The 11,897-nt window shown below is 46.2% G+C and overlaps 1 protein-coding gene across 10 annotated transcripts in view; it reads right to left on the bottom strand.

Moving 5' to 3' along the window:
* Positions 1-546: 546 nt before the first annotated feature.
* REEP1 (receptor accessory protein 1) overlaps positions 547-11,897 on the bottom strand; it is a 65,446-nt gene continuing 54,095 nt past the window's right edge. For 3 of the 10 annotated variants that reach the window (XM_027885944.1, XM_027885943.1, XM_027885940.1), the window contains 2 exons: positions 5,779-5,918; positions 547-4,378 (listed from right to left, as the gene is read on the bottom strand). In XM_027885944.1, the coding sequence (XP_027741745.1) occupies positions 4,307-4,378; positions 5,779-5,918 (212 nt within the window). In that variant the 3' untranslated portion in view covers positions 547-4,306. The other 7 variants (XM_027885942.1, XM_027885948.1, XM_027885950.1 and 4 more) reach the window with 7 other exon arrangements.

Genomic DNA, 11,897 nt, shown 5'->3' with positions numbered 1-11,897 from the left:
GTTGCCTGTCATGATACCAGATAAACTTGCCCTGTGTCCATGTTACTAGAAGAGCGCAGAGAAAAAAGCCCAAACCCCAGAGTTTCATGGTTATAACTGATTTTAAAATGCATTGGCCACCAAATTTCATTACAGGACTCACATTTTGTGTTCTGTGTAGGCTTTTGAGTAGTAGAACATATTCTTTGGGTCCTGCACGATATCCTCAAGCAGGCAAGTCTGAGTATTTTCTTGTTTATTCTTCCTTTAAGCCTAACTACAGCTCACAATTCATATTCCTGGTCAGACATAAATGGAACAAACCCAAGGGTTAATTAGAGTGAGGGTCCTTTTGGAGTGTGCAAAGAAACTGGGCTGGGTTTGCTGCAGGATACATCAGAGATTCACTTGCAGAAAGTGTATGAGAAGTGTTTGCTTCAAAACACTGACTGACAGTTAACCCATTACCGAGCAGTCAGTCTCTGGTTATCAGCCCCAGAGCTGCCTGTGTAGCAAGGGGTGGTTTGCTGTACAAGGGTGTAGCATTTCAATGAATTCACTAATTACTCAGAGTGTTCAGTAGCTGTATTTTGTTCTTTTTCCAGTTCATGATACAGAAAGTTCTGGAGGACATGCAGCACTTAGTGAATACATCTATATACAGTCAGCCAGAATTGAGATAAAAATAATACAGCGATCAAAGGAATTATTCTGGCCTGCCAGATACGTTGAACAGACTAAAGATGTTTTTTGTTTCTTTTAATAAAGAAAAGATTAAGACTTTATTCAAGATGTATATCAAGCAGTATAACAAAACCAGCAAAACATCAACCTTTGGAATACTGTTGTCCTTGTGAGGCATCGAGTGTGTACCATTGCATCACCAGACCTTTTCTACCCACCACAGGAAAGAAAAATCACACCAAGTGCACAATTATGAGCCTTAAATAGTTTGTCTAAACGCAAATCCCAACGTAGTGTTCTCTGCTAGTTCAAATACGGTGCTGGATGCAAAAAGGGGACCCGAAACTAACAGCAAAAAGGAGACTGTGGGTAACGAGCATTCGGTCACGAGGGTTCACCACGACACGGGGACGCGTCAGGGAGCAGCCAGAGGCGGCAGGTTGTTTACAGGAGGAGCATCGTCTCTCTCCAAGCAGCTTTTCCCCCTCCTGGCAGGAATAAATTACCTGATTCCTTCCGTGCTGGGTTTGCACTTCTGTAATTTAGGTTAGTGTGGGATTTGTTCCGGGCTGACACCCGAGAAGTGTGTCTTGTGTTGGATGTGATCCCGATTCGGCAGCTGGTGACCGCTGGAGCTGCGCTGACACTGGCCCCCATGGCAGGAGAGGAGGCACGGAGGGCTGCACTGGGCTGCTCTGAGCTTCATTCTCTTCATAACCGAGTGGGTTTATGGTGAATTGGTGAGGTAATCCACAGGCCTGTTTATCATGGACCATCTTCAGCTGCACTTTCCTTCCCCTCAGCCTTGATTTTACATGCTCAAAATAACAAACATTTCACTGGAGCCTTGAGCTGGGTAAATGCAGTTTCCACGGGCTGTCCTCTTCCCTTCAGAAGGATTCCACTCTCCCGGCCTTCTCTGAGACATCAGGAGGTGCCTGCCTGCCCTATGGGACTGATGGTAGGGGCCAGCTGCCTGAAAGGCCCCAAAGCCGGGTTGGCTTTACCCAGCCCAGACTTGTTGCTATTTCAAACCATCTGATGAAAGATTGCTTGATTTTCGGAGGAGGCATCTGGAAGTGGTCAGCTGGCCTACACCCTCAGAGCTGGAGCTGGGAGGGAGCTAAGAACTGCTGTCCCCATCCATCCATGCATGCATCGATCCAACCATCCCTGCGTTCTCTCCTTGCCAGGTCCTGCACACCCCGGTGTGCCAGGAGGGGTCAGCAGCAGCGCAGGAAGGCAACTCGCTGGAATCCGTCTCATTCCTTGGCAGAGGCTCCAGAGAAAAACTGGAACAAAAGACTTCAACTCCGGAGTTGTTTATCCTCGTAGCCAAGGGGTGAAATGACAGACTTGGGGAAAGACCTGTAAACAACCTGCGTGAGGAGGGTGAGGAATCCAAAGCGAGTGGCCGTTCTGGTCTGTACAGAACACCGGAGCACAAGTGCACGTGGTCAGGCATCGACACGTCTGTCTGTCTGTACACAAATATACAGCTCCGCTGATAAACTGATACATTTTTGCCAGAGATATGAAAAGGTTTATTTTTCTCATTTATACAGTGAATGTTTTGAGAGATATAAGGCAACTCCCTTGACAACATTTCACCTCAGCATTCAAGAAATGCTAAACAGTCGAGTTTACAGTAAAACAGCAGATTAGACGCACATTTAATAGTTTTAGTGAGAATCGATGTCAATACAGCGTGTCTGAGATTAGAACTTGTCAGATGTTACGCAGCTCTATGTTGCTGGGGTTATTTGGCATAATTGAGTGCAAACTTGTCAGCTTCTTTTTTTATATCTTACAGCAGCCCATTGCATAGCAGGGAAACATGGCTTGCTTGCAACAGGATTTTATTTTCTGCTAACAGTGCAGGCAGTTTTTCTATTTATTTTTATTGTTTGCCAAAAGAAATCAAATAAACTCTAAAGCTGCTTAAAAACAAAATACACAAGCTTAGCTCCTCAAAGCTTTTGCTGAGTATCTTCCAAGGACTGACTCTTCTGTAACTGACTCTTCTGTAACTGCTACTTAGACAGCTTTGTTGGTTTACTTTTTGAAGAATTTTTCCTTCTTGTACATTGCAAAATATGACTGAATCAGCACATGTAAAGGAAATAAAATTCTCAGGTAATGAGGCCAAATACTGTGGCAGACACAGGAAATACCTGCTTGCTTCTTCCATTCCCTAGCCAGGTCAGACACACATTTGTGTGTGCACGTAATTAATATCTTCCTTTCTTCCCCACACATGTAGGAAGCTGTGGGGGAGACCTCAGGGACCCAGTGGACAGGAAAGGTTTCAAAGGCCACTTCAGAGTTCTCTCTGAGCCTGACATGCTCCATCCTGGGCTGCAGCACCTGACCTACATGAGCAGTGTTCACCACGGAGCCCGTGTGCTGACCCACTGGTGATGGCACATCCTAACATAATGCTAAATGTTTTTCTAGTCTATGTGACAGGTCCAAGAGCAAACACAAAGGGCCACGTTAATTAAATTATGTGTGAATCTCACATGCTTAACACTTACAAGAGACACCAACTTGAAGCACAAATACACAAACCCTACCACGTCTTCCTCTTCTTTTATGTCTCATTTATATATGGATACAAATACACCACTCCACTTGGTTCTCGTGGTTCTAACCAAACCCCATGCTACAGGAGAAACTCCAGGCTTCAAGAAGCAGCTCAGACCCAGCGCCCTCCTCTGCTCGTTCAAGCGGAACAGCAGCCCCTCACCAGGAGAGCAGAGTGCTGGGAATGGCACTGCTGCAGCAGGGGAGGAAAGGTTTGTTTTCCCCTGGAAATGCATCACTAGAGCAATTCTAACATCCGTGGCTGCAACTGGCACATGCCTGGCTTGCCCACACTTTAAAAGTGGAAGCAGAACATTGGCCACAAGCGGTGGGATCTAGTTCTTCTACCAGCCGTCGTTTTCCACAAAATACTCTCCTGGCTCAGGCTGATCAAAATTAAGACTCCCCCTTCATTACATCGTTGAAACCATTTCTTTTCTCTTGCACATCTCTTCCTCATCCTCTGTAAGTGGTTTTGTCTTTGTGGGTTTAGCACAATGATTTTCTCAGAGCACACGATTGACTTGCAGAAACAGAAACGCTAAAGAATCCTGGATATTTTGTACAGTCAAAGCACTTTGACATTTGTTACATCATTCACAGTCTTGAGGAGGAAGGGAGGAAAGAGAAATCCATGGGTTCTGCAAATCCACTTCATCAATGATAAAGCCATAAATAAATACACCGTCAATGTATCATCATGAGCAACTGATTATTGTTGTTTCCACTGTGCATTCACAGAGCAAGAGCTGTGCAGACACAAATGAAATCGTAAAGGTACAGCGTGGGTGGGTGGGTGGGTGCACACTCTGCAAACCAAACCAGGACCCCTCACCTGCAGGTGTGTGTGTGTGCCAGACTGTCCTACCCACGTCACGGACCAACAGGAGCAGCGCGGCACAGAGGGACACGGAGAGGGGAGAGAGAAAGGCCATGTCTACAACGCTGGACATCAAAGCACATCCATCCCACTGCTGTTTCCTACATTATTAACGAGTAGCTCTTTAAGGCAGAAGAGAGACATTCTGTGGATCTTGGTGCTATTGGCTCATTGCACTCACATTGTTTCAGTGGCAGAGGACGAGGTACTTTTCTTCCTGAAGCGAGGTCTAAGGGTCCTAGGCGGTGCCTGTGGAGAAGCAAGACAAAACTTCAGTGGCATAATAGGAAAACGTATTCTCTTTCCTTACAACTCACTCATCTTTTGTGGGACTCCTGTGGCAAGGATCCCATTCCAGGCATGAAGCAGTGGAGAAGCAGATCTTGGCCCTGAAGATCATTAATGAACAACCAGCTGAGGACTAACCCAGGCTGTAATCCTTTACTCAGGTTACACCAACACCTTCCCCTCTGGCGCTCGGTTAGAGGTGTGGTGAAGGATTGCTAATAACACGACAGCTGAAAGAGCCAGGTCAAACTGGTGCAATGTACAGCAGCTCACGGGTCAAGGTATCAAACTGGTGGCAGGGAGCCAGCTCTGGTGCCTCACCAGCACATCCTGCACTGCCCAACCCATCTGCAGCACCTCGGAGGGCACAGCTCGTGGGCATTACAAAGCTGAAGGGGTCCCCAAGGTGAAACACCTGTAATTCACTCAAGGCAGAGCTCTTAAAAATCAGCCTCTTGCTTGGGAAAGAGGCTGGACACAGTCCATTGAAATTATTCTAGAAACCAACTATTGGAATTCTGCCTTGAGGGCAGCTGACAAAGAGAGCTTTAACGAGGAGGAGCCCTGAATACCCAGGAGGAGGCAAACTAACTCCATGGAATTGGTTTACTGGGATTAACCCTGTTCTCCACACTGAGATAGAATAGTTAGACTAGCAAACAAAAGAAAAACCCTGATCTGCGGTGCCTCCTTCTCTCAGAATTGTGTCTTGCAAGCTTCACAATAAGAAACAGTTCCCAGATGTTGTAAAGGAGCACAAATGCTCAGCGTGGAGCTCTGTCACAGCACCAGGTAACACTGCAAGGCCTGACAGGCTCTTCTACTCCTTTTACACAAAGCCTTGTTTTCTTTAACAGCATCAATCTATTTACCTGTAAGGCTCTGAAAGGATCTTACCGTTCTCAAGTGAGGACTCTGTCATTTATATTTTATAAGACTTTCAAACCCAAGACCGTGCCGTGTTTCTGCATTCCCACAGTGCAGCAGGGTATAAATATTCATATAGATAAGGAACTGCAGCACTGTGAGGATTTATTCAGACCCCACCTAAATCTCCATTTTTTATTCTAGTTTGACCATAAACCAAAGTAGTTTCTATCCCCCAGAGGTAGATTAATCAGAAGGGATTGGAACTGCTGACCAAACCCTGCATAACTGATTTTTCCACAGGCACAAATTCAGATTCCTTTAAGGAAATCCACACATGGAGGAAAGTGAGCAAACCCAGAACAAGACCCACCCTTGAAAAAACAGAAAACGTACTGTTTGTATTGTGTGGGTTTAGACCAGAGAGACATATTTGTTCAGTTGAAGGTTCAAGGAATGTCACAGAAGGACAAGCCTCAACAATATGGAAGTACCTCAAGGGGTGGATCCTTCTTTTTGGGCCTTTTGTTCATGGATGCACAATCGTTCTCTTCATCATCTGAGAACACTGAGTCTTTTGTTTCACAGTTTGTCTCAGGAGGCTTCTCATACCTATTTTCCACACCTATTTCACCTATTTAACATGGCCATTTAACAGCCTAAATGTGAAGACAAAGGATGGAGAGATCAGTGATGGTCTGATTCACAGGCTGCCAAATGTCACCTCCCCGCAAAGCCATGCATCTCCCAGGGATTAACTGGCAGGTTCACACACACACTCTAGTAAATAGCAGCTCTGGGGTTAGAAACCAAAACACTCCTGTTCACAAAGCCACTATATGCTCTATTTTGATTATTTTACATAGAATTCAGACTAAATTCACAGCCTCTGATGTTTGGGAGGTTGACTCTAGAAAGAGAGGTTTTTCTGTTTGGCTCAGGGATAAACAAAATAGCCGATTTCTTGAATTGCTGACTCCATCCATAGCTTCTGCACATTTACTGCTTCCAGGAGGAGTATCCTCTAGAAGACTCCAAAAGAGTGTTGAGGACCTCTGGTCGGCACAGAGAGAGCTGCCTGGGATGCAGACACATGAAGCACAGCGGCACTAACACACTTGAAGCTGAGAGATCTCAGGGCAAGCACCCAGTCTGAGGTTCACCAGAAGCTTCACCAGGCATGGAATGGACCCTCAGCAAGTGGGTGTGTTGCTGCAAGATCAGAGCAGGGAAAAGTCTCTCCTCTGTCACTCTGAAGTAAATGTAAACGTGATGGAGCATTAACTCCACTCATAGATCTGAAGGAGGATTATTGCCCCATGACTACACACCTGGTTGGTGGTTCTTATCCTTGTAACTTGGGACTGGTCACGTTCCACAACAAAATTAATCTGCTGCCTTAAATCCCGACAGTGGAATGAGACGGTATTTTTTAATGAACAAACCAAAGCAAGAGAAGAAGAGGAAACCCAACATGACCAAGCTTCCTGCATCTCCACAGCTTCTTACCAGCAGGGCTGGAGCTTTCCAAGGCGGCTTTTTTCATTCCAAAACGTGTCAGGACTGGAAGCGTTTGCTGTGTAGATGGCACTAATCACAATTACTGGGTCTGTACTTTGACTGTGGCATGAACATACACAGAAATAATGCTCTGTGTTTCTTGTCTCACCCTGACTGCAAGAGTCTGCTGGACCATACACTAAAACCCAAAAACTGAAACCAAAGAGGGTTCTTAAACATGGAATACTTATTAATCCACTTGGATTCTTAAAGCCCAAAAGAACTGAATTCCCCAACAGCTCTTCCAGTTGGGTAACAGAGACACAGAGGGAAAGTGATTTGGCTACAGCAACACCACGAGTCACAAGTAGGTCACTGGGGCTCCCTCCAGTGCCAAACTAAAGTCAGCAGCTAATCGTTCTCAGCCCACAGGATGCAGCTGCTGCTCGAGACAGGGGTCTGTGCACACCATCCTCTGCCCACTGACCCTGTGTTTCCACCCCTTTATCACCATTTGCATGGGCAGGCTGGGAGACACCAAAAGAGGTGTCTCCCAGACCCAGGAAGAGCTGGAAGTTGATTTTTTTCCCAGTTGTACTGAAGATGTCGATAGTCACGTTGCAGAGAGGTCAGGAATAATGCTGAATTGTTTTTCTTTCTATGTGTGACTGCCGTGTGAAGACTACACTGTGGGGAGACTTAAATGTTCTCTAGACCACAGGGCAAGACAGTACAGGAATGTTTTATTTTACTATTTTATCCCTCCACTTGGAAGTGAGCTACTCGGGAGCAGCCTGGCTTAGGCCATCTTGGATGTGGAAGCTGCTCATTGATGCCTCTCTGAGCCAACAAAAGGAGCCAAGTTTAGCAGAAGTGGTTCAGGATTTCTTTCAGTGGCCTCACTGAGGTTTGCACAGTGGCACACCACCACACCTCCAACCACATGCCACTGCCAGGGGGCCAAGGTCTTTCTCAGGGAGAAAGGACTTTGAATGGCACAGGATGGAGATGTGTTGGAGAACCAGTCAGAGTGTTCAGCGACTAGAGTGAGGAGACACTGGCAGCTGAGGCTGAGAGCAGATGGCATCAGCGAAATGTGCCCTGCTCCCCTTCTCCTGCAGCCACTGTGCTGCAAAAGGAGACAGAAGCAGCTGTCAGCCCTGAAAACGCTCCCATGTTTTTCCAGTGTCCATTGCTTCCTTCCTTATTGTTCTCTCTCTTGAACTGGGTGCTGGGCAGAAAAGATATCCAGGCAGCTCTGCCATCCGTGTCTCACTGTAGGCACAGCCTCCTGCAGGCTCTTCCATTCTCCCCATCAGCCAGAGTGTCACATCCATGTCCTGGAGCTGCTTCCATGAAGATCAAGAGGAGAGCTCAGCCTCCAAGCTGGCACATATTGCTTTGATCCCTGCACCTGAGAGGTCTGTAAAGTCCACTGGAAGATGGGCTGACATCCTCTTCCCTGCTCCATCTCACTGTGAATGAGGCACTGAAAACCAACCCAGTGGAAACCAGTTTTGCTTCAGCCTCACTGAACTGGAAAAGGGAAGAGGTGGGGCTACCCCAGGCCTTTCCACTACATTTCTGACCATTAACGAGAGCAGACTTGGAATACACAGGTTCCTTAAGACCCAGGAGAAAATGTAAAGCAGGAGATTAACCAGAATAATAAACACACATGTGAGGCATGGGTGAGAAAAGGAGATGGAGGCTTAAAGTGAATGGATGGGTTCTGGGACACTGAGGTTTGTTACCGGAGCAAGTAAAGACTGAGGAGCAAAACGTATTGTCAGGGCTGGCACACACTTCTTGAGGAAGTGGCACACGCTTCTTGGGTGACCTCCTGAGTGTTTCTAAGGGCCACCTTTAGGATCTGAGACTGTGGGGCCTCGGGTCACTCTCAGACGTCCCCAAAGAAGCAGAGCCAGCAGCGTGTGCTGCTCCAGGGAAGCAGCCAACAGCCTCAGGGACTGAGTCACAGCCAGGAGGTGGCTGTGTAAAAACACGGATCACACAGCAGACCTTTGCCTGGATCTCTCTGGGAGACTCTCTCTCCCCATCTCAGGGCAGGCTGTGTTTCAGGTGTCTCCACCTGTTACATTTGTGGCTCCACCCCTTTGTGTGGAGGGGCTGGACTGCTGCAGAAACGGGAAATGGGCTGGTGTACCAGGACTGATGCTGCTGCTGCCTCTGGCAAACACCTTTTCAGCACCCAGACCAGATTACACTCCTCTCTCCACTAAGGGAGTTGGGATCTAAGCTGTTAAATGTACCACAGGGACAAACCAAGCACAGACAGGGGAACGTAGGGCCAGATTATCATCATCATCTTTAATCTTGTGATTAAACAAGGGCTAAGAAATCTCCCTTCCAAAATTCTTCCTACAGTAACTACTGGGATTCAGTCGTGGGATTCAGCAACCACTTTGATTCAGACTCTGGTCTGCGCTGCTGTGAAAATCCAGAGTAACTCCTATGGATTTTCAAGGGTACAGCAGAGGTCAGGACCTGACCCACTGTTAACTACAGGTGAGCAAAGGAATTGGATCTAGACCCTCTGAAAAATCTGGACACTTAAATACAGTTACAGCAGGAATCAGGCAACTTTGAGAGAAATTGGACCTCCCCTTATTTTACTTCTTCCTCCCATCACTGCAATTCCTCGGGAGCAATGGGGAAAACCACAGTCATAGACTACACAAGACTGGAGCAAGGTATTGTATTATTGTAATGGAAGGTGAGGTCACTCCAAAGTTAGGCCTTCCCAGGGGATAATTCACATAAAGAGGTTTGCACACCAAGGAATTTGTAACATTTGTAAGTAATTTGTAATACGATGGCCATCAGCTTCTTTCCCCTGCAACAAAGATAAATTCACCATCATTTCCGAGAGACATTGACCCAAGTCCTGCACTTCCCCAGCAGCTTTCATTGCCAAACCAAGAAGTTAGGAGCAGCCAACTCCACCAGCACACACTGCCCAGGAGCCACAAAACAGAGGCAGACATCCTTTCCAAAGCTGGAGTCAAATGCAACCAAAGCAAACAAGTCTAATCACGTCAACAAAGTCATCCGTTAATGCAAACACATCCCACAAACGAGTAAGTTGTTAAATGCTAGTCTACTCCAAACACCTCAGAAGAAAATTCATGCAATCTGTAACACTTACATCAGAGTCCCATAATATTTACATAGAGAAAAGGAAAGAATAAACTGTTAGAGGAAAACATTTGGGTGCAGAGGGGGAAGGAACATTGTTTCAGAACACAGAAACATTCATCTTTGCTTTTATCATATCTGTGGCTCAGCTGGTGCTTATTAAACAACAATATTTTAACTTTCTGTTGGTAAAATACAAATATACCTAAAGAACCTACTGATTTTCTATGAAATTTTTTTTCTTCCCTGAAATAACTAAAATAAATCTTAAACTCTTTTTAAATACCAGAGAAACTCCCAAATTGCCATTCAGAAGTATCAGTGCAAAGTGATGCAAATCAGCCCTGTAAAAATTTGATTCAGTATTTAGTAAAGGGAAGTTTTAAGGAGAAAATGCCTACAGCAACACAAAGTTGTTGTTTGTTCTTAAAGTTCAAGAAGAGAAAGGTTAGGAAAAAAAATATCCCCCTAATGAGAGCTGCAAGCAAAACTGGCTAAGAACAAAAATTAAACCACCCACACCATTTAATTGAATTAGTTTAGAGATGTATGATCAGCCCCCTTGACACAAAGCCAATTAGTGTTTTTAGAGCGCTTTCCACTGTAATAACTCATGTGCAGTCTGCAGCCAACCACAAAGGGGTTGGACACAGCTCACAGACCCATAAGGTGATTTGTTTAAAACACCAGTGTCCATCAAGGTGCTCACTGAGCTGTGCTGCTGGTTGTGTGAGATCTCACAACTCTGCAGTGCACACCCAAAACCAGTCCTGCTCATCACAAATGTCCTTGCACATCTCTGACCCTGCCTAAGGCTCCTGACCAGCATTTTAGTATTAAGTGCCTCCTCAAAGACTTGCAGCCCCAAAAGTTCTCTTGATACACAGCTGATTCTTCAATTCCTGCTAGATATATTTATTGTCTGCAAGGATTAAAATTGTTCCTCCCTCTCACCGTGCCCCAGGTCTTCACAACAGCCCCTAAGAGGCATTAGTTGAGAGAACACCAACCACCACACATATTTGTTACTTCTTAAATGCCAGTCCCAAGCAAGATTGTTTAATATTGACCAGTGTTAAGCATTTGCCAGGCACTGCCAAAAGATAAACAGATATCCCTGGAGATTTTCACTCTGTCCTCTCTGAAGGGGAAAAAGAGCTCTTATGTAATTGTACTGTTTGAACACTGCAGCCTGACTTTCCACAGAACACAGAGGAGATAAATCAGAAACTCGTGTAAAGACCTGGAAGGAGTTTCACCAGCAAAGTCCTGCCACTGAACTGGAGCAACAGGAGCTGGCACAGGAGCTGCCAGGAAGATGAGCTCGAGTACATCTGGTGGAACACACTCGTATTTGGTGAAGCTGCCCAGAGCAAAGGAGGAGGAATGTCCTGAATTGCATCAACACTGCAGACTGTGAGGCCGGTGGGAGTGATCCAACTGGGCTGGAAAGGGCTCTCCTGTGAGGGAAACAGCTCCAGGACAGAGGAGCCACCACTGCTTACAGGGACAGACCCACTCCAGCTCAGGGGAGCTCAGGCTGTGCTCAGCCAGGCTCCACAGAAATGCACATTCCATGGCACCTGCAGGCCACATCCTCAGGAAACCTTCCCTCAGGATGTCATCTAGGGAGTAGAATGCTCAGACTTTTGCTCCACCAGCCTGTGCTCTGCTAAAAGCTCTGGGGGGTTCTGTGACTCAGAAACAATTGAGTTCCACCTGCCAGAGCATTAAGGCAACTGCTCCTGCCAAAAAGGCACTAAACCAGCCTTTAATACTCCTCCTTGAGGTAAGGCTTGACCATCTGCCCATTTTGATTACAAACTCTTTGGAAATGAGAACTGTTGATGATTGGACTCTGAGGCTGGCTACACAGAAGTTTGCCCCAAGAAAAGATGAGTGCCAATAGCTCAGGGCAGCTCAGCCCCAGCTAAACAAATTCAGATTCTTTCTT

This window comes from Empidonax traillii, unplaced genomic scaffold, assembly GCF_003031625.1.
Source record: "Empidonax traillii isolate 1590-97213 ecotype Southwest subspecies unplaced genomic scaffold, ASM303162v1 scaffold175:size1888319, whole genome shotgun sequence".
NCBI lineage: Eukaryota > Metazoa > Chordata > Aves > Passeriformes > Tyrannidae > Empidonax > Empidonax traillii.
This window is presented reverse-complemented; position numbering and strand designations above follow the sequence as displayed.